At 42.2% G+C, this 24,775-nt stretch overlaps 1 protein-coding gene across 2 annotated transcripts in view; it reads right to left on the reverse strand.

Moving 5' to 3' along the window:
* The window catches only part of nme7 (NME/NM23 family member 7), a 115,629-nt gene that overhangs the window by 59,832 nt on the left and 31,022 nt on the right, over window positions 1-24,775 (reverse strand). For both annotated transcript variants that reach the window (XM_055644667.1, XM_055644666.1), the window contains exons 3-6: window positions 23,780-23,946; window positions 18,488-18,598; window positions 13,321-13,522; window positions 10,539-10,641 (exon numbers count right to left, since the gene is read on the reverse strand). In XM_055644667.1, the coding sequence (XP_055500642.1) occupies window positions 10,539-10,641; window positions 13,321-13,522; window positions 18,488-18,598; window positions 23,780-23,946 (583 nt within the window). The remainder of the gene's footprint in view (window positions 1-10,538; window positions 10,642-13,320; window positions 13,523-18,487; window positions 18,599-23,779; window positions 23,947-24,775) is intronic.

The raw sequence follows: 24,775 nt of genomic DNA on the forward strand, positions 1-24,775 counted from the left end.
AGTAGACTGTAAATGAATTGATAAACAGCTGATTAAATGTAACAAAATAAGTGGAATACACTTCCAAGTAAGATTTATTTTTAATCCTTTATGGGAACAGAAATAGCTCTCCTCACTTATTGGCGATAAGCTAGTTCAGTATTCCGAAAAAAGCAAGGAATCATGGGATTTGTTAAAGGTCACTCGCGATAAACATTCTCGGCAGCTGTGCTGCTGCATGCTACAGACCTGCGTTTCATCCGTAGTCAGGATCGAACCTGGGTCTCCGGCGCTGCTAGCGCTGTTGAATTGTTACTGGACCGTCCCCGTCCCCAACCGAGTGTCCCACCCCTGTCCGGGGGCGGCCAGAGATGTCCGGGATGACCCTGGACTGACGGGACACCGGGCCGGAGCAGTGGCGGCCCAGGCTTACAGCCAGCATGGAGAAGAAGCGCGAACTCCAAAGCTCCAGGCCGGTGTCCCGTCAGTCCAGGGCTGTCGGTTAACCCTGCGGAACAGGCAGAGTTGAGCTGGAGCTAGCGCTTCTTCTCCGCGCTGGCTGTAGGCCTGGGCCCCCACTGCTCCGGGCCGGTGTCTCGTCAGTCCAGGGTCACCACAGATGTCTCCGGCCACCCCCAGATAGGAATGCGACACTCAGGTGGGGACGGGGACAATCCAGTAGCAATTCAACAGCACTTGCAGCGCCGGAGACCCAGGTTCAATCCTGACTACGTATGAAACACAGGTCTGTATACATGCAGCAGCACAGCTGCTGAGAATGTTTATCGCGAGTGACCTATGACCTGGGCATGTGCAGTCGGAATACCAAACTCGCTTATTGAATGAGATCTTTATCAAAACACCAAGTGCTGGAGAAACTTAGCACTTGAGGTCAATGATGGGAATGGACAGGCGCGGTTTTGGATCAGGACCCTCCGTTGTGAATTTATTGTAAAGTGTCCTGACCCAAGAGGTCACCTGTCCACTCCCTCCCCCCAATGCTGCCTGATCCACTGAGTTCCTCCAGCACTATGTTCTGCTCAAGATCTGAAGGAGGGTTTCGGCCCGAAATGTTGCCTATTTCCTTCGCTCCATAGATACTGCTGCACCCGCTGATACTACCACACCTGAGCTGCAGGAGGAGGTAGTTGAGGCAGGTACTATCGCGCGTTGAAGAAACATTTTGACAGGTAGGAGAGGTTTAGAGGGATATGGGCCAAAAATAGGCTGGTGAGACTAATGTAGATGAGACATGTTGGTCAGTGTGGGTTAGTTGGACCAAAGAGCCTATTTCTATCATTCTATCAGGATTCTATCATATTCTAGTTTCTTGGGTCTTGGAATGAGATATTTGTTCCAATTAAAATCATCTACCTGGGCTCCATAATCTTGTTACATTTATTCACCAATAATCTGTAATCTGAAATTTAAAATTATTAATTGATGCAGCACGCATTGCCTTTGGTTTGTTGAGTGTATCACATTCTAATCCATTTTGTTTCTCAGAATTCCTCTATCTAATGACTCGTCTCCAAGGTTTGTGATAATATCCATATTGTCCTCAGCTCAAAAGGCAGATGTTAGATCAATGGGCCTTTTTGATTTGACCTGTGTGGAATACTGTACATTTGCTATTTTGCAGACATGGGTCCATCCCTAAAACTATAATTCCCAGGGTTTTCACTATGTTAAAAAATCAAACTTCCAGGAAGCTTTGTTTGGTTTAATAAATTCATAAATTATAGAGCAGAATTAGGCCATTCGACCCATCATGTCTACTCCGCCATTCAATCATGGCTGATCTATCTTTCCCTCTCAACCCCATTCTCCTGTCTTCTCCCCATACCCCTTGACACTCTTACTAATCAAGAATATGTGAATCTCTGTCTTAAAAATACCACATTTCAGCTATTCAGTTCTTCCAATCATTTCTTATAAACTCCTCCACTTTTGGTATAAGCCAATTATCTGGACTATATGTTCTGTCACTAATTGTTTCTACTTCCAGAGGCTGTAGCCAGCTCACGTCATTATTCCTCAAGTCTAACCAGTCTTTTCTTACTACTTTCCGATACCCAGATCCTCTCTTAATGTCAAACAAAACCTATTTACCAGTTTCTCTGTGCACTCACAATGTCCTTAAAATAGCATGGTTAAGTCTCAAGATACTGTAGAATGAGATGTGCCGGCCAAGGTTACATTTAAGGAACAGTGTCCTCTGGGTTGTAATTTCATACTTTAAGTCCATTAACTTATTGCTGGCGTCTTTATTTAATTTCTTCCTCTAGATGCAGTGTTTTGCATTTTTTGTAATTTGGGAAAGATTTAATTTCGAGATTGAGATCAAGTTTCAATGATCCCAACTGAAGCTCTTCTTCTTCTTCTTCTTCTTCTTCTTCTTGCGAATGAAACATAAATAAACCAAAGGAATAGTTAGATCTCAAGCCGGGTGTTGAGCAGCCAGGTTGTTGTCTCTGCGTCAATGTCTGCCAGGCCCTGAGTTCCATTTGGTGGGAAGTAGAGTGGGCACTCAGAGATGACATGGTTGGCTATCTGTTGTTCTGCTCCGCATTCACAGGCTGGGCTCTGGTAGAGCCCCCATCTCCACATGCTGGCATTGAAACGCCCAAAGAAGCTGACTGGATTGAATGACACAGGAGTGGATGTGACTTTGAGTAAAGTACTAGAACTGGGTGATTGCAACTATTTAAAAGGAAGAAAGAGGTGCAGGCACAGAGTGGTTCAGGGACGGATTTACAGAGTTTACGAGGCTAGAGCCAAAGGCGTCGACTGTCAATAGTGGTGGAAGTAAATTTGGGGTTGACTATGACACCTCACATTCAGGGCAGCACATTGGTGCAGCAGTGGAGTTGCTGCATTACAGCACCAGAAATCAGTTCGATCCTGATTTTGGGTGCTGTCTGTACGGAGTTTGTATGTTCTCCCTGTGACCACATGGGTTTTCACCTGGTGCTCCGGTTTCCTCTCACACTCCAAAGACGTGCTGGATTGTAGGTGGGCTCGATGGGCCGAAGGGCTTGTTTCTGCACTGTACCTCTAAACTAAACATAAGATGTTTGTTGGCCAAGGGGGATTACAGAGAAAGATAGAGAGGGACAAAGCCTTGGAAGATTTTGAACTCTGTCAAAATAAAGTCAAGGCTTTAGTAAAGCAGATGTCGGTGATCAGTAAGCGTGGCAATTACAGTTGAACAGGGCTTAATGCGAGTTAAGAGACAAGTGACAGGAACTTGGATATTGCCAAGTTTACACAGGGCAAATGAAGCAGCTGGCAAGAATGCATAGAAATCAATTCAAGATCTGGACAAGATCTTGGGACAACACATGCTCTCAGGTATAAGCAGATCAGGGAATGGTACTTTGATAAAAATAGATGGTGAGATGTGGGACACTAAGCTCCTTTCCTGGAAAAACAAACACCAAGATTGCAAACAAAGAGGACAGAGGACATAACTAGAGAATGGATTTTTCAACTGGAACAATAGAAAATGCTTCTATGTTTTCAGTTAGAAGAAATGTATGCAAATGTAGTTTTAGTTTTAGAGATACAGCATAGATACAGGCCCTTCAGCTCACCGAGTTCACTTCAACCATCAATCTCCCGTTCATACTAGTTCTGTTATCCCACTTTTGCATCCACTCCTGCCACATTAGGAGCAATTTATTGAGGTCAATTAACCTACAAACCTCCGCATGTCTTGCGGGTGTGGGAGGAAACTGGAGCACCTGGAGCAAACCCATGCAGTTCCAGGGAGAAAATGCAAACTCAACATAGACAGCACCCATGGTCTAGATCGAACTTGGGTCTCTGACGCTGTGCCGCACACGCATTGAAGGATTCACCGCCAGTTGTATTCACTGGGTCAGAAAGTCATTTTGGGAGCTTTTTGAAAAGTTCAGATGAAGATTTAAATACTAAATTCTTCAGGACATATAAAGAGGCCAGAAGAAAATGTCATCCCCTGGCCAAAGGGCAAATGACAAATTGACAAATGAGCTCAGTGCACTTTAAAGGTGAATGTTTGAAAGCATCGATGAAAACAGGGAATTATAGATCAGTTAGCCTGACATCCATGGTGGGGAAGATGCTGGAGTCAATTATAAAAGATGAAATAGCCGCACATTTGGATAGCAGTAACAGGATCGGTCCGAGTCAGCATAGATTTACGAAGGTGAAATCATGCTTGACTAATCTTCTGGAATTTTTTGAAGATGTAACTAGGAAAATGGACAAAGGAGAGCCAGTGGATGCAGTGTATCTGGACTTTCAGAAAGCATTTGATAAGGTCCCACCATAGGAGATTAGTGGGCAAAATTAGGGCACATGGTATTGGGGGTGGAGTGCTGACATGGATAGAAAATTGGTTGGCAGACAGGAAACAGAGAATGATGATTAACGGGTCCCTTTCAGAATGGCAGGCAGTGACTAGTGGGGTACCGCAAGGCTCAGTGCTGGGACCGCAGCTATTTACAATATACACCAATGATTTGGATGAAGGGATTCAAAGTAACATTAGCAAATTTGCAGATGACACAAAGCTGGGTGGCAGTGTGAACTGTGAGGAGGATGCTATGAGAATGCAGGGTGACTTGGACAGGTTGGGGGAGTGGGCGGATGCATGGCAGATGACGTTTAATGTGGAGAAATGTGAGGTTATCCACTTTGGTAGAAAAAACAGGAAGGCAGATTACTATCTAAATGGCGTCAAGTTGGGAAAAGGGGAAGTACAGCGGGATCTGGGGGTCCTTGATCATCAGTCTATGAAAGTAAGCATGCAGGTACAGCAGGCAGTGAAGAAAGCGAATGGCATGTTGGGATTTATAACAAGAGATAGGAATAAAGAGGTCCTTCTGCAGTTGTACAGAGCCCTAGTGAGACCACACCTGGAGTATTGTGTGCAATTTTGGTCCCCTAATTTGAGGAAGGGCATTCTTGCTATTGAGAGAGTGCAGCGTAGGTTTACAAGATTAATTCCCGGGATGGCGGGACTGTCATGTGCTGAGAGAATGAAGCAGCTGGGCTTGACAACTCTGGAGTTTAGAAGGATGAGAGGGGATCTTATTGAAACATATAAGATTGTTAAGGATTTGGACACGCTGGAGGCAGGAAACATGTTCCCGATGTTGGGGGAGTTCAGAACCAGGGTCCACAGTTTAATAATAGGGGTAAGCCATTTAGAACAGAGACGAGGAAACACTTTTTCTCACAGAGAGTTGTGAGTGTGTGGAATTCTCTGCCTCAGAAGGCGGTGGAGGCAGGTTCTCTGGATGCTTTCAAGAGAGAGCTGGATAGGGCTCTTAAAGATAGCGGAGTCAGGGGAAAGGGGGAAAAGGCAGGAATGGGGTACTGATTGGAGATGATCAGCCATGATCACATTGAATGGCGGTGCTGGCTCGAAGGGCCGAATGGCCTACTCCTGCACCTATTGTCTATTGTCTTTCCAAAATTTTGCGAAACGCTGACAGTGCAGTCGAGTGCAGCTGCAACACTCTCTGCAACACAGAGCAGTTCGAGGCAAGGGTGCTAAGAGTTTAATTTGTGACCCACAGAATAAAAGACTGGAAGCAAGTCAACTCATTCAACTTGCAAGTTTTACTCGTGGCAGTGGTATACACAGAGGAATATTCACTGGACCAAAAGATTTTCAATCCTCCATTTCAGAATGCATGGAGCTCAGCCATTCTATCGCAGCAGTATGTATCAGCAATTCTACGTCAGTTCTCCTGCAGTTCAAAGGATCAATTATCCTTTATTGTCATATCTATTCCTTTTTTGCATCTGATTCAATAAAATCTCACGATACATAGGCACAATCAACTCAAGCACAAGAGTGTAGGAATAGTAGATTACACTGAGGCAGTACACTTGAATCGCCATATTTCTGGCGCCATCTTGTTTGCTTCAAGTTTCAAAGCTGTTAAAAATGTAGGATCTTGCCTTCGCCCTAAAGGGCCATTGTCCTGGCAGTGGCACTGGGTCAGTGTTGCAGGGTCAGCCTGGCCTGGTGATGTTTTTGATGTTCAGTTAAAGTAACCGAGAGCCTCACCCCATGTTTATTGCTAGAATAGCTGAAGGCTCAAACTATTTTACTCTACCTTAGACTGAAAAGATAAACAATTGCAGGTGGAAGATTGTGAATGGGCCAAGAGAATATAGGTGCCAAGCTCAGAGAACCATTTTGTTGGGAACCCCTTCTACTTGTCAACAATCCTGAGATAAGGCAAAACCTGTTTGCATCAAGTGGGGCTGCATGATGGAGTGTGGTAGGGTTGGTGCTTTACAGCGCCAGAGACCCGGGTTCGATCCTGCCTACGGGTGCCGTATCAATATAAATCAATATCAGTTTTATTCGTCACTTGCACATAAAGTGCAAGTGAAATGAATTTGCCAGCAGAGGTACAATGAGAAAAGAACACACAAATACACAATAAAAATGTAACACAAACATCCACCACAGCATTCATCACTGTGGTGCAAGGCACAAAAAATTTGGCCAGTCCTCCTCCATCCTCCGTGGTCAGGACCTCAACCCTCCGCAGCCGCCGACAAAGTCCAGATAAAGTCCAGATAAGTCCTGAAACGGTGCCTCCCCACCGGAGACTGCGGCTTCAGGTTGGTGCAGGCCGCAGGCTGGCGGTCGAAGATCTAAAGACCCCGCCACGCTGCAGCCGGAAGCACCACAGACCGCAGGGCTGGTGGTCGCAGCTCCTCTCCAATGGTCCCCGGCTAGGGACCCCGCTCCTGATGGTAAGTCCCCGCGGCAGAAGTTGGCCGCGGGCCGGCGGTCGGAGCTCTTCTCCTCCCAGGTCCCCAACGAGGGATCCCAGGCTGCGGACGCTGTGCGAGCTGGAGCTCCGCAGACCGCGGCTTCAGGCTGCTGCGGGCCAGCGAACGGAGTGCTCCCTCCACAACGAGGGTCCACGCTGCGCCCACCACTGAAGCCCCGGGCACGTCTCCGGGAAAGGCCGCACCGATCCTCGATACTAGGCCACGGGGGAGGCGACATGGAAAAAGACGCCTCTCCATGGAGAAGGCGACTGAAACGGTTTCCCCCTAACCCCCCCACACAAGACACACTGAGAGACACCAAAAACACACATTAGGACACACTAAAAACATTAAAAAAGTAGTAAAAACGAACACGCTGCTGGCAGGATTGCCGGCTTGAAGCGCCCCCACCGACCGGAGTTTGTACGGAGCTTGTACGTTCTCCCCATGACTCCGTGGGTTTTCTCCGGGTGTTCCAGTTTCCTCCCACACTCTAAAGACGTAGGTTAATTGGCTTAGATAAAAATTGTAAAATTGTCCCTCGTGTGTAGGATAGTGCTAATGCATGGGGTTCGCAGGTCGGCACGGACTCGGTGGACCAAAGGACCTGTTTCTGCACCATATCTCCAAACTAAACTAAAGTCTGTTATACTACTAATGAGAAACTTTGACCTTTAGGACATTTCCGCACTTAACGCTGGAGTGATTTGAAACTTATGTTCAGCCTCCCAGTTATTAGATTGATGGAATTGCACAAATTGCACAAAATCTATCTTACAGCAATAAGTAAATTGGCTATACTTTCCTAATGTTTGTGGTTTCAGAGAACAAATTCAATCCTATAACCTATCTCCTTTGCAGGCATATCAAACCCCACCCCTTCTGAATATCAGATTTTTGTTGGTAGTTAAGAAGCCCAGCAGCACTAATTCTGAAAGAGAGCAGAGATACTACAGAATTCATGCATTACTGTGTTGCTGCATGCAACTTAAACTACTTTGGTCTGCTGAGAATTTCTAGGATAAGGGAATATAATCTTTAGTTTAGTTTAGAGATACAGCATGGAATCAGGCCCTTCAGCTGCTCGAAGTCTGTGCCGGTCAACGATCACCCGTACACTAGTTCTATCCTACACACTAAGGGCTAATTTACAGAAACCAATTAACCTACAATCCTGTATATATTTGGAATGTGGGAGGAAACCACAGCACCCGGAGAAAACCCACAGGGTCACAGGGGGAATGTACAAACTCTGCACGGATAGCACCCGAGGTCAGAATTGAAACTGGGTCTCTGGCGCTGTAAGGCAGTTACCACCATGCCACTCCCACTTCCATCCCCAAAGAGCTGATGACGTTAGCTCAACTGAAAATTCAAAATGGAGATAGTTAGATGCTTAATAGTTCAAAGCATCAATGGATATAGGACTAAGACATAAATAAAACTAGCTGACAACCAGATCAGTGATAACCCTTTCACCAGATCTGATTAACCAGATCTTCCTATACCCAAATCAGTTGCCAGGTCCATTAATTCTGTGCCCAAAAATTAGTAAATGTAGAGATTTTTTAAAACTCTCCACCACACAGGTAGATTACACCTCGCCTATAAACTACATTATCTGCACTCCTATCTGCACCCACATTTATTACTAAAGGGTTCAAAAAGATTTTTTGTTGTCATTTTTAAACCAGGGAGCATGGAATTTTTAAACCAGGAATCATGGAAGGTTAGGTTTTACAATTATCCGAAATGTATTGACTTTATGATTTCAATCATCAATTTCAATAGTAATGATTCAGTTTATTGGCTTAGGTACAATTCCCAGCAGGTATTATTCTTACATAACCTGTTATCTAGGTAAATAGAGAAACAAAATTTAAACTCTGAAGAGTTTCTAATTGACCCGCTAAGTAGTATTAAAGTGCACTTTGTGTACTCATGAAGCTTCCGTCTTGTTTCTTGGTCAAATATTATCTCTCAAGTTGTGGCTTAGCACTGACAATAGGTGCAGAAGTAGGCCAATTGGCCATTCGAGCCATTCAATGTGATCATGGCTGATCATCCACAATCAGTACCCCGTTCCTGCCTTCTCTCCATATCCCCTGACTCTGTTATCTTTAAGAGCTCTATCTAACTCTCTCTTGAAAGCGTCCAGAGAACCGGCCTCCACCGCCCTGAGGCAGAGAATTCCACAGACTCACAACTCTCTGTGTGAAAAGGTATTTCCTCATCTTCGTTCCAAATGGCTTAGCCCTTATTCTTAAACTGTGGCCCCTGGTTCTGGACTCCAGCAACATCGGGAACATGTTTCCTGCCTCTAGCATGTCCAAACCCTTAATAATCTTATGTTTTAATGTTTATATGTTTCACTGAAGCTGTGTAAAGCCTATAAACATTACAGAAACACTTCACAGTTTCAACATGTAAAAATTAAAAAAGTTATCTTTCCATACTAGAATTTCTTATGGTATTAGATTACATGGTAACTAAACTAAAATTCAGATTCAGGTAATCTTAAGGGCACATCGAGTTCCATGGCTAGCATCGATCACCTGTTCACACCAGCTCTATGTTATCCCACTTTCTCATCCATTCTCTACAGTTGCTCGAGAAGTACTCCTATTCTAATATCTGCAATGAGAGGACGACAAAACATGCTGGACTAACTCAGCAGGTCTGGCAGCATCTCAGGAGAACTTGGATAGGTGACGTTTTGGGTCGGGACCTTTCTTAAGACTGCTTGTAAGTGGGGAGAGAGAAAGAAAGCTGGAAGAGAGGAGGGGCAGGACAAAGCCTGGTAGGTAATTGGCCAACGTAGATGAGGAGGGTTTATTTGCTAGGCAGATGGTAAGGACAAAGGCCACAGATGAAAAGACAGAAGGTATAAGACAAAAGATTTGAAGAGTTATGAATTGTGAAGCTCGAGGAAGGAATGGAGGTGCAAAGGGAGGGGAGAAGTAGGTGCTAGTCCAGGTGGGGGTGGGTAGGGAAAGAAGTTGGGGGGTTGTATATGGAGAAGGTTGTCTTACAAGGCAAAGATGGACCCACTAGAGTTTAAAAGAGAGGGAGAGTGTGGACGCGGAAAGGAAAAATATAGAACCAGGGTTACTGTTTAAAAATAAGGGATTTATTATGTAAGACAGAGGTGAAATTATTATTTTTTTCAAGGGGGCACATGAGATTTTGGAGCTCAGTTACTTAAAGGGTGATGGAAATAGTCTTTGAGTAGGTTTAAGGTACAGGCAGGCACACTTTTGATAAGCAAGGGGGTGAATGGCTACCACAGTAAGAGCGGAATACTTAGAGCTAAGATTACAAATTAGATCAGCTTTGGATCTAATTAAATAGCAGACCAAGATGGAGGGGCCAAATGGTAGACACCTTCACAAAAGGCAGACACATACTTTTCCTCCAATTAGATAAAGTGTTCTTAAAATAAACACATAAAATGAAGTAACTCACTAACTGCAGTCCTTCCAAATATAATTGAATAATCAGTTTCAGCATAGCTTTGATGAACTTATTTTTCTAGAAAGACCAAAAAATAGTGATCATCAATATCTATGGTATGTAGTAGACACAATTCATTTGACCTAATAAATTCGATGGAGTTTAAGTGGTAGTAATAAGACTAGTACAATTTGAATAGTTTTGGAAACAATTATGTAGAAAAAGCAATGAAACTGAAATATTATGTATCTTAATTCAAAAAGACATTCAGAGTGATTTTCCTTTTCAAGGAATGCTTTTTGAAATCTGAAGCCTACCTTCAGCAATAGCATGTGGTTTGATAATACACAGAGTGCAATCAGTACAACTTGCTGTATTTAACGGTCCTTTGCCAGGTGACGGGAAGAAAATGTCTAGCTCCTATAAAAAAAAAAATAATAATTTATTGATAAGCAACTTTTGCCCTTATCCCAACAAACATGCCACTCGGCAATTACCTCATCAATCTCGTTTGAAATCTCACTTTTCCCATAAGATCACCATTCATTCGTCTAAACTATGACCTGGAAAGTCAGGTCATGGGTGAGGAGGGAAAATATTTAATAGGAACCAGAGGGGTAGCTTTTTTAACAGAAACGGCAGTGGGTGTATGGAACAAGCTGCTGGAGGAGGTAGTTGAGGCAGGCATTATCGCAACATTTAAGAAACATTTAGACAGACACGTGCATGGGATAGGATTAGAGGGATAAGGACCAAATGTAGGCAGATGGGCATGTTGGTCAACATGGGGAAGTTGGGCTGAAGCACCTGTTCACATGCTATATGACCCTATGATTCTATGAATGCCGGCTTAATTTGTAAAACTCAAAAGAAATTACAAAACCACAAAAAACAAATCATCTCTTTGTGTATTATTTCTGTCTATGATTCTAGTGTTAATTATATTCTTCCTTTCTCAAATTGGTTATCTTGCAAATGATAGGAATCAGAATTTCCCGGATGACTATTCTGACGTCTTGCAATTTGATATAACTTTTCATTTCAGTACTTTGCAACTGCATTTATCCAAAAACAAACATTTTCCAAATGTAAATACTTAGATAAGAAGCACAAAGTGTTGGGGTAACTCCTAGATGCAGGAAAGATTGTTCCCGATGTTGGGGAAGTCCGGGACAAGGGGTCACAGCTTAAGGATAGAGGGGAAATCCTTTAAGACCGAGATGAGAAAAACATTTTTCACACAGAGTGGTGAATCTCTGGAACTCTCTGCCACAGAAGGTAGTTGAGGCCAGTTCATTGGCTATATTTAAGAGGGAAGTTAGATGTGGCCCTTGTAGCTAAAGGGATCAGGGGGTATGGAGAGAAGGCAGGTACGGGATACTGAGTTGGATGATCAGCCATGATCATATTGAATGGTGGTGCAGGCTCGAAGGGCCGAATGGCCTACTCCTGCACCTATTTTCTATGTATCTATGTATCTATGTAACTCACCGGGTCAGGTATCATCTCTGGAGAACATGGATAAATGATGTTTCTGGTCGCGACTTCTTCTTCAGATGAATATTTAGATAAAGTTTTAGTTTGTTCCTCTGCTGTTTTATTTTACCATGACTATGTAATTTATATAAATTAGTGTTTAGTTTAGTTTAGCAATACAACATGGAAACTTTTAGCCCACTGACCCCATTTCCTCATCCACTACCTACACATTATGGTCAATTTTACATAGGCCAATTAACCTACAAACCCGCAAGTCTCTGTGATGTGGTGCATCCAGAAGAAACCCATACAGTTACGAGAATGTTCAAACTCCACCCAAGGTCGGGATTGTGCCCCCGTCTCTGGTGCTGTATGGCAGCAGCTCTACCAATATGGTTTGGAATCCAAGTTAGCCACAAAGCCATGAAGTCTGATCCACCATTTAACAAAATCATGAATGGTCAGGTTATAACTTCAACTCTTCTCTTCTACTTGCCTTGTTGTTTTATATTGCAAGAAGATCTGAATATTTTTCTCCAATTTAATAGAGACCTGTTGAGACTGCATCTGGAATACTGTTTACAGTTCTGGTCACCCTACCTCAGATAATACATACTTGTGGAAGAAGGTGAGGTGCATTATCTGAGAGATATATGGGGGCTTATTTGTCAAGTATGTTCAAACACAAGCACAGCAGATTTTAGTTATTAATTAAAGAAACCATGGATAGACCAAAAAAAGAGACAGAGTACTGGAATACATCAGTGGGTCAGGCACCATCTCTGGAGAAAATGGATAGGCGGGCGACATTTTGGGTCAGGACCCTTTTTTGTACTCCTCAGAAGCTACAAGATTCGCTGAGTTACTCCAGCACTTTGTGGAAGAAGGGTTCCGTCCCAAAATATTACAGAGTCATAGAGTCATACAGCGTGTCAACAGGCCCTTCAGCCCAACTTGCCCACACCCAGCATGTCCCATATATACTAGTCACATATCCATATTCTCCAGAGACGATGCCTGACCCTACTTCTATCCTTTGTTCTTGTGAATCAGATTTTCAAACAGAATATACAGATTTGCATTAATCAACTCATGAAGGGAGTGAACTCAAATAGGATTCCTTAGAGAGACGCAAGAAACTGCAGAAGCGTCACAACCCAAAATGTTCGCCTAGCCACATCACTGCCTGATCCGCTGAGTTACTCCAGCACTTTGTTTTTTTTTTGCTCAGGATTCCTTATTGCTCTAGGTAACGACCTAGGAAAATGTTTTGAAAGGCAAAGTTTTTAAAGTTTTCAGGAGAATAACCTATCCAGTGAGACAGATCAATAGCCAAACATCAAAATTAGCATTGATTATACGATATACCAAGTTAAACTACAAAATAAAATTATTAAATAATTAATTGGTATTTGCTAGAAGGAATTAAATGGCCTAATTCATACTTAAGAATAAAAAACTAATCAGTAAATACATTCGAGTAGGAAAAAAATAGATAAATCTCACCCAGTTACCAGCAGACAAGTTAACTATGCACTGTTAATAAGAAAGCAAGAGAAACAAATGCAGTACATTGCCATTTTCTTTCAGCCCTTCCTCCCACCCCACAAAGATGCTTACTCGAGCTGCAGATGCGGCACATTCAGAGCCATAGGCGTTATTCCTGACATCACCAATTCCATACAGTGCCCGCACACTTGCTTGATTTTGTGCTCTGCTTGCAGTTCCAGAAGCAATTAGGTTCTTCCAAGCAGATACTGCCTCATCTCCCAAGATTTCCAGTGCAACTGCAGGACCACAGCTTAAGTACTGAAGGAGATCACTGAAATTGAACAAAAATGATATTATTATAGTCATAGAATCACACGGCATAGAAACAGGCCCTTCGGCCCAACTTGCCCACAGCAACTAACATGCCCTATCTACACTAGTCCCACCTACCTGCGTTTGGCCCATATCCTTCCAAACGTTTCCTATCCATGTACCTGTCCAAATGTATTTTAAATGTTGTGATCGAGTGAGTTAAATGTACCTGCCTCAGCTACCTCTTCTGGGAGCTCATTCCATATACCCTTTGTGTGAAAAACTTGTCCCTCAGGTTCCTATTAAATCTTTCCCATCTAATCTTAAACATATGTCATTGGGTTCTTGATTCCCCTATTCGTAAAGACGGTGTATTTACCCTATCTATTTCCATCATGATTTACATCTCTATAAGATCACCCCTAATCCTCCTGTGCTGCAAGCAATAAAGTCGTAGCATTCCCAACCTCTCCCTATAGCTCAGGCCTTGTAGTCCTGGAAATTTCCCCTTAAATATTCTCTGCACCCTTTCCAGTTGTACAACATATTTCCTATAACAGGGTGACCAAAACAAACATGTACAACTGTAACATAACCTCATAATACTTATTATTCTGCATTCAAGATACAATTACATCATAGAAGCAGAGCTAAACAGCACAAAAACAGACTATTCAGGCCACCTTGTCCTAAAGACATTGTGTATGTTGTCTATACAGATTAAATCAGAGGAGCTAGTTCTATCTGCCTGCATTTGGCCCATAGCCCCCTAAACCCTTCCTATTCATATACCTGTCCAAATGTCTTTTAAAAGTCGTAATTGTACATGCTTCAATGGCTTTCCCCGGCAACTTGTTCCAGGTACAGACTACCCTCGGACTCAAAATGTTGCCCCTGATATCCCTCTTAAATCTTTTCCCTCTTAGCCCTATGCCCTCTAGTTTTAAATTCCTCCACCCTGGAATAAAAACTGTGATCCTCCATGCCCCTCGTGATCAATAAGATCAACCCTCAGCCTCCCATGCTCCAAAGAAAAGGTCCCACACTATCCAGTCTCTACCTATAACACAAGCCTGCAGGTCCAGGCAACATCATTCGGAATTACTTCTTAATAACATTCTTCCTATAGCTGGGCCACAAGTCATTTGGTAATTGGTATATAACAGTCCCTTCCATAATGTTTGGGACAAACACCCATCATTTATTTAGTTGCCTCTGTACTCCACAATTTGAGATTTGTAATGGATAAAAAAAAAAATCACATGTGGTTAAAATGTACGTTGTCAGATTTTAATAAAGGCCATTTTTATACATTTTCATTTCATCGTGTAGAAGGTACAGCAGTGTTTATACATAGTCCCCCCATTTCAGGGCACCATAATGTTTGGGTCAAAGCAATGCCATGTAAATGAAAGTAGTCATGTTTAGTATTTTGTTGCATATCCTTTGCATGCAATGACTGCTTGAAGTCTGCGATTCATGGACATCACCAGTTGCAGGGTGTCTTCTCTGGTGATGCTCTACCAGGCCTGTTTTGCAGCCATCTTTAGCTGATGCTTGTTTTGGGGGCTAATCCCCTTCCGTTTTCTCTTCAGCATATAAAAGACATGCTCAATTTGGTTCAGCTCAGGTGATTGACTTGGCCACTCAAGAATTGACCATTTTTAGCGATTCAGGCAATTAAACACACCTGAGCAACTACAAACACCTGCGAAGCCATGTGTCCCAAACATTATGGTGCCCTGAAATGGGGGGACTATGTATAAACACAGCTGTAATTTCTACATGGTGAAACTAAAATGTATCAAAATACCCTTTAATAAAATCTGACAATGTACACTTTAACCACATGTGATTTTTTTTCTATTATAAATCTCTAATTGTGGAGTACAGAGGCAAATAAATAAATGATGGGTCTTTGTCCTAAACATTTTGGAGGGCACTGAATGATCCAAGACATCACAATTTGCATGTGTCAATTCCTTAGCTTCCATAATATTCCCCTCAGTAAAAAAGGATGAGAAATTGTCATTTAATGTCTCTCCCATCTCTTGTGGCACCACACAAAGACAGCCATGCTGATCTTTACGGGGACATATTCTTTCCCAGGTCACCCTTTTGGGCTTAATAAGCCTGTAGACTCAATGACATCATGACTGCAGAAAGTCACAGTTACAGGAACTAAAAGCACAAATATTCCCAGCAGGGAATACCGTGTGCAATCGTATTTCCTAAAAAACTTGGCTTGACTTCACTCATGCTAATAGGCTAAACATTCACATACCATTTTATGTTAAGATATATTATAAGTAAATAAATTATGCTGAACTGAAACACAATAAATATAAAACAGCATGAAATTTTTGTTGAGTAGTCAAGCATTTCTGCAACAAGACTCACAGAATGAGAGACGCGTGCAATTAAATTCTGTCTTTGTTGTATATAACTTCAGATATTGTTATGAATGAATACTGCAAGATTACTTTGGCAAAACAAATACTCTGAAGGTTACTTAACAACAAAGGAAATTTACACAGCATCTAGAACCAAGTAAAATACATCAAGATATGATCGCAATAATTACTGGTTTCAATTCTCTTTTTGTCTGCTGTTAATCTAGGCAGTAGCACAAATGCTGAGGAAGATTTCACCAAATTATTTCCTTTTTTGGGTTTAATTTAGAGAAACAGCATGGAAACAGGTCGTTTGGCCCACCATGTCCATGCCAATTGTCAATCACCCGTTCACACTAGCTCGATGTTACTCCACTTCCACATCCACTTCCTACACATTCGGGATAATTTAGAGTTCTATTAACCTACAAACCCGCACATCTTTTGGATGTGGGAGTAGATCAGATCATGGGAGAAAACCCATGCAATCACAGGGAGATTGTGCAAACTCCACAGGAACAGCACCCAAGGTCTGGATCGAACCGGGTCTCTGGTGCTGAGGGATCAGCATTACTGGCTGCGCCACTGTCTGTGGTCCTAACGCTTCATCCTATGATGTTAGATCATAGAAACAGAGAAAATAGGTGCAGGAGTAGGCCATTCGGCCCTTCAAGCCTGCACCGCCCTTCAATATGATCATGGCTGATCATCCAACTCAGTATCCTGTACCTCAAACATCAAAGTAGATTTGGTCTCCAAAAACCCATGTCATAATTATACTGAATGACAAAATTAGATTGTATAAGATTATCTGACAAGTAAATAATAGTTGCTTTCAAGTTCATCTTTTGGATGCCATGAATAGCAGGGTTAAAGGAGCTATGTGAATATAAACTTAACAGGAGTTTGTACACTGTAAAACTGGAGAAATAGTGAGTATTTTTTTCAATTAAAATAATGCAGAAGCTGATGATGATATTTCAGCTGATGTCTATAGTCACCTTTAAAGAGACATTGTTAAAAGAGGCACATAATACACAAACTAAATTAAGACATGAAATTAAGGACAACAGAAATCTAGTTATCTGATGAACGGTCTCAACTCAAAACGTCGCACATTCATGTCCTGCCTGACCTGCTGAGTTATTCCAGCATTTTATGCTTTACTCAAGATTCCAGCATCTGCAGTTTCTTGTGTCTCTAACTTGTTTATCAAATTGGTTAGGTGATAGAAGGCACACAATGATGTATTTTTGTGTGAACATCTGTATTGTGGACAAATAAAATAGCTGCATCTTCACTTATGATTATACATCCAGGGATTCTCTTCAGAATTAGCTTGTGTTTAAATGTAAATAATAAGATATCAACATCGGAAAGCTCATAACAATTTGGAATAAAAACCATGAATCACGTCATTATTCTTTTGCATTATAATTTTTTCCATCAGTGGTCAGGCTTTCATCCAGCCCATTAATTTTAAATCATCCTTCTCAACCTATGAAGTACTTGGCCACACTATTCTTCTTCAAAACCTTTCCTTGATCATTAATTTAGGTGGGACTGGCGTCGAGTGGCTCCACTCTTATTTATCGAGTCGCAATCACATAGCTTCTCATTTCATGCCCAGACTGTTCCCTCCAAATTCCCTCAAAATAAATTGACCCCTGGTCTACTCTTGCCTCCCATGTAGATTCTCCCCTCACCCTTCTGCCCACATCTCCTACTTATCACACTAGTTTAGTTCAGTTTATATGGTCATGTGTACTGAGTGAGGTACATTGAAAACCTTTTTTGTTGTGTGCTATCCAGTCAGCGAAAAGACTACACATGATTACAATCAAGCCATCCACAGTGCACAGATAAATAAAGATTTAAAAGAGTGCAGCGATGGTAATGTATGATAGCAGATCCACTTCTGGGACCAGCACACAAAGAGTCGCCTGGTTTCAGAGCCATCTTGAGTGTACCAAACAAAAGCTTTTCACTGTTACCTTTTTACACGTGACAATAATAAACTAAACTAAACTATTGCCATAATGTCCAGAGTACATGCCTCACGTCCATGAGCAGAACACAGCAATGTTGGTTCTGTGACTGGAACTGATTGTATTAACACGATGTTCCCATTAGCTGATGCCACAAAACAGAAATAAAGTTTTGAACACGAGTTACAGGATGGGAATGTGAGGAAGTCCACTTTAGGCAATAAGTGGTAAATGTCCCTGAACTCCTGACCAAAGAAGGTTGTGGGAGTGGTGATAATCAATGATTTCAAAAGGAAATTGGATAGGCACTCGAGGGAAATAGCCAATTGGTTACAGGGCTAGAGCAGGGAGATGAGACTGGCTGGGTTGCTGGAAAGAGGACCAATGAAGACCTGATTGACAAATGGCCTCCATATGCCCTGTAATTACTCCAAAAGTTTAACTACAAACAGTGCCAGGAAATACTACCTATTTATTTCCCCCCAGAGTAAAGGAGCTTGTTGCTCTTAATACGGTACCACTGTATCACAAAATATGTTTTCACAATTCAACAAATCAAAATACTGTAAAAATTTCTCTTGACATCAGTGACGAACTACTTACCTTGTTAAGTTGATCATTTTTGCTCTAGTTATGACCAATCCTGATGAGTAGATCATATTAAGCAATTTTCCCAATTTAACATCATTACTTGGCTTTATTACACCCAAGGTCCTGAAAAGAAATCAGCAGGGATAAAGAGCTATTCATTACCTTGTACAAAAACATGTTGCATCCAGTCAAGGTAAATAACAAGATACTCCAACTGAAAAATCATGATAGTTCTAACAGTTATCACCAGTAACAACAAAATGGTCATCTCAAACTAATGTCCCATATTTCAATTTGATGGGCACAAAGCTTAGCAGAAGTCAAACTAAACACATAAACACAAAAAAAAAAAAATCAATAAATTAAAAAAATCCCAAAATTAGTGTAGGAAAGCCCAATGACCTTTTTGTCACACTCAAATTTGTCACTTACAAATCACTTAATCCATAGTTCTAATTTACTGGTAACGGCACAGGAAAACTGCGAGAGAGTCAGAGAGCCATACAGCGTGGAAACAGACCCCTTCGGCCCAACTTGCCCACACCGACCAAGTACATTAGTCCCACTTACCCGTGTTTGACCCATATCCTTCTAAACCTATCCTATCCATGCACCCGTCCAAATGTTTTTTAAATGTTGTGATAGTATCTGCCTCAACTGCCTCCTCTGCAAGTTATATGATTTTAAACTTAGACTTTAGAGATATAGCGAGGAAACAGGCACTTCGGCCCACTGAGTCCATGCTGACCAGCGATCACTTTGTACATTAACACTACCCTACACACTAGGGACAATTTACAATATTTTTTTTAACCGACAAAAATGTTCTGTACATCTTTGGACTGTGGGAGGAAACTAGAGCACCCGGAGAAAACCCACATGGTCACAGGGAGAAGATGCAAACTCTGTACAGACAGCACCTGTAGTCAGAATCAAACCCTTGTCTCTGGCACTGTAAGGCAGCAGCTCTACGAATGTGCCACTGTGCCACCTTTTAATATTTTGGAGACTTCCAATTAACTATCTATTGCCATTCAATACTGTCATCACAAATTTAATATTTTTATTGTCAGAACAAAATTATTGGAAATTATACTTTCAAGGAAAAAGAATGCTGGACTCTATTACTAAACGCTGCAGTTCCATTTTAAATTGGCTGGGCATGTTGTTCAGATCGTAGGTTTTGAAAATGCTGGTGTTTCCCTTACAGTAGGAAGCAGTATGCAAACATTTAAATAGCTTACTGCCCTTAAAAATACTAGCAACACACCAAGAACAGCACTCAAGTTTACAGTATAGACAGCTGAACAATAAAGCTTGCCAGCTCTCCAGTTACAATGGGAAGGAAAGGGGGTGGGGAGGGCAAAGAGAAAAGAGTTGAACACATGCCTGTTATAGCTCAGACTGCAGCAATGATTTCAAAGCAGCAAAAATACTACCTCATCAACATACTAAGATAAACGACAGAGCAGACAATCTGCCGATGTAAGGGGCATTTCACAATAACTAGTAATCAAAAATCTGCAGATGCTAGAAATCTGAAACAAAAAACTGAAAATGTTGGAATGGCTGAGTACGTCAGGCAGCATCCACAGAAAGAGAAACAGAGTTAATGGTTCATGTTGAACACCCATCCTTACAAAAGGGGAGGGCGCAGCTGGTAGAGCTTCTGCCTCACTGCACCAGAGACCTGGGTTCAATCCCTGCCTTGGGTGCTGTCTGTGTGGAGTTTTGACGTTCTCCCTGTGACCACGTACGTGGGTTTCCTCCAGGTGTTCCAGTTTCCCACCGCATCCCAAAGACGTAGGGTTTGAAAGTTATGTAGAAAAGAACTGCAGATGCTGGTTTAAATCGAAGGTAGGCACAAAATGCTGGAGTAGCTTAGCGGGACAGGCAGCATCTCTCGAGAGAAGAATTGGGTGATGTTTCGGGTCGAGAACCTTCTTCAAACTGATGTCAAGGGAGTGGGCAGGACAGAGATAGAATGTAGTCGGATACAGTAAGACGGTGGGAGAACTGGGAAGGGATGGAGAGAGAGGGAAAGCAAGGGCTATTTGAAGTTAGATGGTTTGTAAGTCAATTGGCCTCTATAAATTACCTCTAGCATGTAGGGAGTGGATGAGAAAGTGGAATAACATCAAACTGGTGTGAAAAGGTAGTTGATGGTCCGCATGTACTTGGTGTGCTGAAGGGCCTGCTTCCATGCTGTATCTCTAATATAAAAATAAACTAAACTACAACTAATTTGTTTGAAGTTAGACACAAAGTGTTGGAGTAACTCAGCGGGTCTGGAGAAAAAAGTTGGGTGATGTTTCAGGTCGGAACCCTTCTTCAGACGTCACCCTTTTTCCCACAGATCCTGCCTGACCCGCTGAGTTACTCCAGCGCTTGCTGTCTATCTTCGGTATAAACCAGCATCGGCATCAGCATCAGTATCAGATCCTTCCTACTAATTAGCTTGGTTGTACAAAGAAAGGGGGGGGGGGGGTGAATAAGACAAGGAAATATCTCTGATATGGTACAGTCAGAGTTTCATTTTGTATCCAATTGGTAGCCCACCAATTGCTCCCATGTGTGACAATGTTAATATCCTTGCTAAATTCCTTACAGGCAAATCTATCATCCGAGCCTCGTCAACCTTATTAGCCACCTCTTCAAAACAAAAACTCAATCGTTAATGAGACGTATCATTGAAGTGTATCCTAGGATGAATAGGACATCAGAATTGAATGCTACAAGATCACTCTAGGTGATCTTGCAAGTTCCTCCTCATGAGCATCTGAGCATCAGTCAAATAATAGCCTAACATAACATGGCTGGTCTCCATATAGCCAACATCCCAAAATCTCGATCACTGGGCATGCCTTGCCCCAAACACTATACACTCAACAGACGTACGTCACACATATAAAAAGGATTGGCACTCAGAGTCCTCAAACTTAGTCTATTATTCATAAGTATTAGGAGCAGAATTAGGCCCAACAAGTCTACTCTGCCATTCAACCATGGCTGATCTATCCTTCCCTCTCAACCGCATTCTCCTGCCTTCTCCCCATAACTTGGCCGTTTCCATTTACTTGGCCTCCACAGCTGTCTGTGGCAATGAATTCCACAGATTCACCACCCTCTGACTAAAGATATTCCTCATCTCCTTTCTAAAGATACCTCCTTGCACTCTGAGGATGTAGCTTCTGGTTCTGGACTCTCCCAACACTGGAAACATCATTTCCACATCCACTCTATCCAGGCCTCTCACCATTTGGTAAGTTTCAAAGAGAAATTATGCCTTATGGCATCAGGCGAAATCTCATGCTGATTCCCATTTGCTGGCCTTCCTCAGTGGATGAAAGATACACCACATTTTAATAACATTTGGAAACTTACTGGGTCCTTGGTAGCATGCTGAGAATTGAAGGACACAGCTGTCGTATTGGATGAGAGTAAACCAACCACTTGCCTTCATCCACGTCAGTCTACAAAGTCTGGAATCATCTGTCCGCACAAGTATTTATAGGAATGATTGTGACACAGTCAAGAGTCAAGTCAAGAGAGTTTATTGTCATGTGTCCCAGATAGGACAATGAAATTCTTACTTGCTGCAGCACGACAGAATATTTGAGGCATAAATACAAATCAGATCAGATCAGTGTGACCATATACCACATATGGTCCTTATAGAAACAACGTTTTATCTTTACACTGATGATACCTGGTGGGGGCAGAGCTGCTGCCTCACAGCACCAGACACGCCGGTTCGATCCTGACCTTGGTGCAGTCTGTATGTAGTTTGCATGTTCTCCATGTGGGTTTCCACCGGGTGCTCCAATTTGCTCCCACATCCCAAATACGCATGGGTCTTTGTAGGATTCTTGGGATTATAGGTTAATTGGCCTCTGTAAATTGCCCCTTGTGTGAGGGAGTGGATGCGAAAGTGAGAGAACACAGAACTAGTGTATCTGGAATACGTTGGCCGGTGTTGGCAAGTTGGGCCAAAGAGCCAGTTTCCACGCTGTATGACTAGTGTGAGCTGGTGATTGATGATAGGGGTGGACTGAAGGGCCTGTTTCCATGCTATATATCTAAATCCTCCATCATGAACTGTAGCATTACGATTGTGTTCCGTGCGATGGACTTGAAATTGATTGACTGCTCAAAACCGGGAAAATCATGGAGTTTCTGTGGGGTATCGGCACTGCAAAACTATATTCCACTTCAATCTGTACTTCACGGCCTGCCATATTCCTTACCCAATCATTACTGTTAAACCACGGACCAATAGCGGTTTAATGAGAGGTAAAGGGCGATGGAGGAGACCCTACAGCAGCCTGGGGCTTCCCTGCATCAGGAGCAGCTCCAGTAATCCTGATGTGGACTGCTTTGGACTTTTTCTTTTGTATATGGTGCCAAAATATGGCGATGGGTGCAAGAATTTCACTGTGCAGTGTGCATACGTGACAATAACGAATCATTCAACCATTGAGTGTAGAAGGATATGCAAGGAGCCCTTGCATGCATCTCGCACACCTTACAAAGTAGTGTAAATGTGGAGAAAGCGCATGCCAGGACAACATGCGTGCTAATTAACAAAAGCAATATGCCTTCGTATGGAGTGATCATACAGCCAACAAATCACAATCCTTCCATATTCAGACACAATGGACAGTAAAACATCCTTTAATTTACTGGAAGCTACCAATAAGTATAGTGACATCAATAAGGTACAGTATATTCAAATCAAATCGAGTCCAGGATCTAACTACAATATGCTGAATGCAGGGTGGCACGTGGCGCAACGGTAGAGCTCCCCCCCTTACAGCGCCAGAGACCCAGGTTAGAATCTGTCTATGGGTGCTGTCTGTACGGAGTTTGTACGTTCTCTCCATGACTGCGTAGATTTTCTCCAGGTTCTCCAGGTTTCCTCCCACACTCCAATGATGTGCAGGTTTGTAGCTTAACTGGCTTTGGTAAAAATTGTAAATTGTTCCTAGTGTGTAGGATAGTGCTAGTGTGCGAGGATCACTGGTCGGCACAGATTCGGTGGGCCGAAGGGCCCACTCCCGCTCTATATCTCTCTAAACGCTAAACCATTAACATGAAATAAATAATTAAAAATAATTAATGCATGGTGTGGTAAATAAGTACTAATCTTAAAATTCAAAATGCCAAAATCAAGAAATGTTTCATTGCTTTACTAGGGTTAATGCCATTTAACTTTTAAGGACCTTCATGCTTTTGAACGTGATTTAAATATTCTCATCAGTAATTCACATAATCTCCAAATATAATTGCGAACTAACTTCATACCTTTGTTGTTTACTTCCCAGTCTCTGTGCCGTCTGCTGATCCCCATAGCCTACCAATCGTAGTTGACGAGAGTACACAGTAATTGTACTGCCAACAAACAAGTCTTCTTGCCGCAAACCTTCATATTTAGTTCGTTTCAGAAAAGTACGATGAAGTTTTATGTCAAACTGTAAAATGTCAGGAATAGATATTGATAATGATAAAATGTAAACAAATCTAGAATAACAAGGCGGACACATACGGAAACAAGCATACACCAGCAAGCAACCATTGATGTGGCTAGGGAACAAAAATTGAGATGGATTACTAAAAATGGGTATTCTTCTGCAGAGATCTACATTAGTTCAGTTAATGGTCACTCCTGTAAACAATGTAGTTATTTTTTTTTCCAAAATAAAGAAACAAATGAATACAAACTGACATTTTAATCTGCAACATTGGAATTTGGAAGTCAACAAAAGACTCCCTTGTGATCTGGACTGCATCTTACAAGTTTATAAGCTGCTTTTATATCAGTTTGCATTGATTGATTGGTTGCTTCATTCCACAATAGACAAAGTATGCAGAAAAATCAGAGTGTCAAAATTAACCTTGATATAATCAGCACAATTGTTGGCACAACAATGCTCAAATATCTTGTTTATGTTTACCAGAATGCTGCCTGGATTAGAGGGTTTCAGGTACAAGGAGTGGTTGGATAAATTTGGATTGTTTTCTCTGGAACGTCAGAGGTTGAGGTGAGATCTGACAGAAGTATATAAAATTATGAGAGGCATAGATGGCATAGACAGTCAGAACACTTTTCCCAGGGCGGAAATGTCCGACACTAGATGAGAGGGAGAAAGTTTAATAGAGATGTGCAGGACATTTTTTTTCACACAGAGAGGGGGGGGGGGGGGGGGGGGGGCTGGAACACATTGCCAGGGATGATAGTGGAGACAGATTTGATAATGGTGTTTAAGAGGCTTTTAGATAGGCATATGGAAGTGCAACAAA

The sequence above is a fragment of the Leucoraja erinacea genome, chromosome 13 (assembly GCF_028641065.1).
Source record: "Leucoraja erinacea ecotype New England chromosome 13, Leri_hhj_1, whole genome shotgun sequence".
Taxonomy (NCBI): domain Eukaryota; kingdom Metazoa; phylum Chordata; class Chondrichthyes; order Rajiformes; family Rajidae; genus Leucoraja; species Leucoraja erinaceus.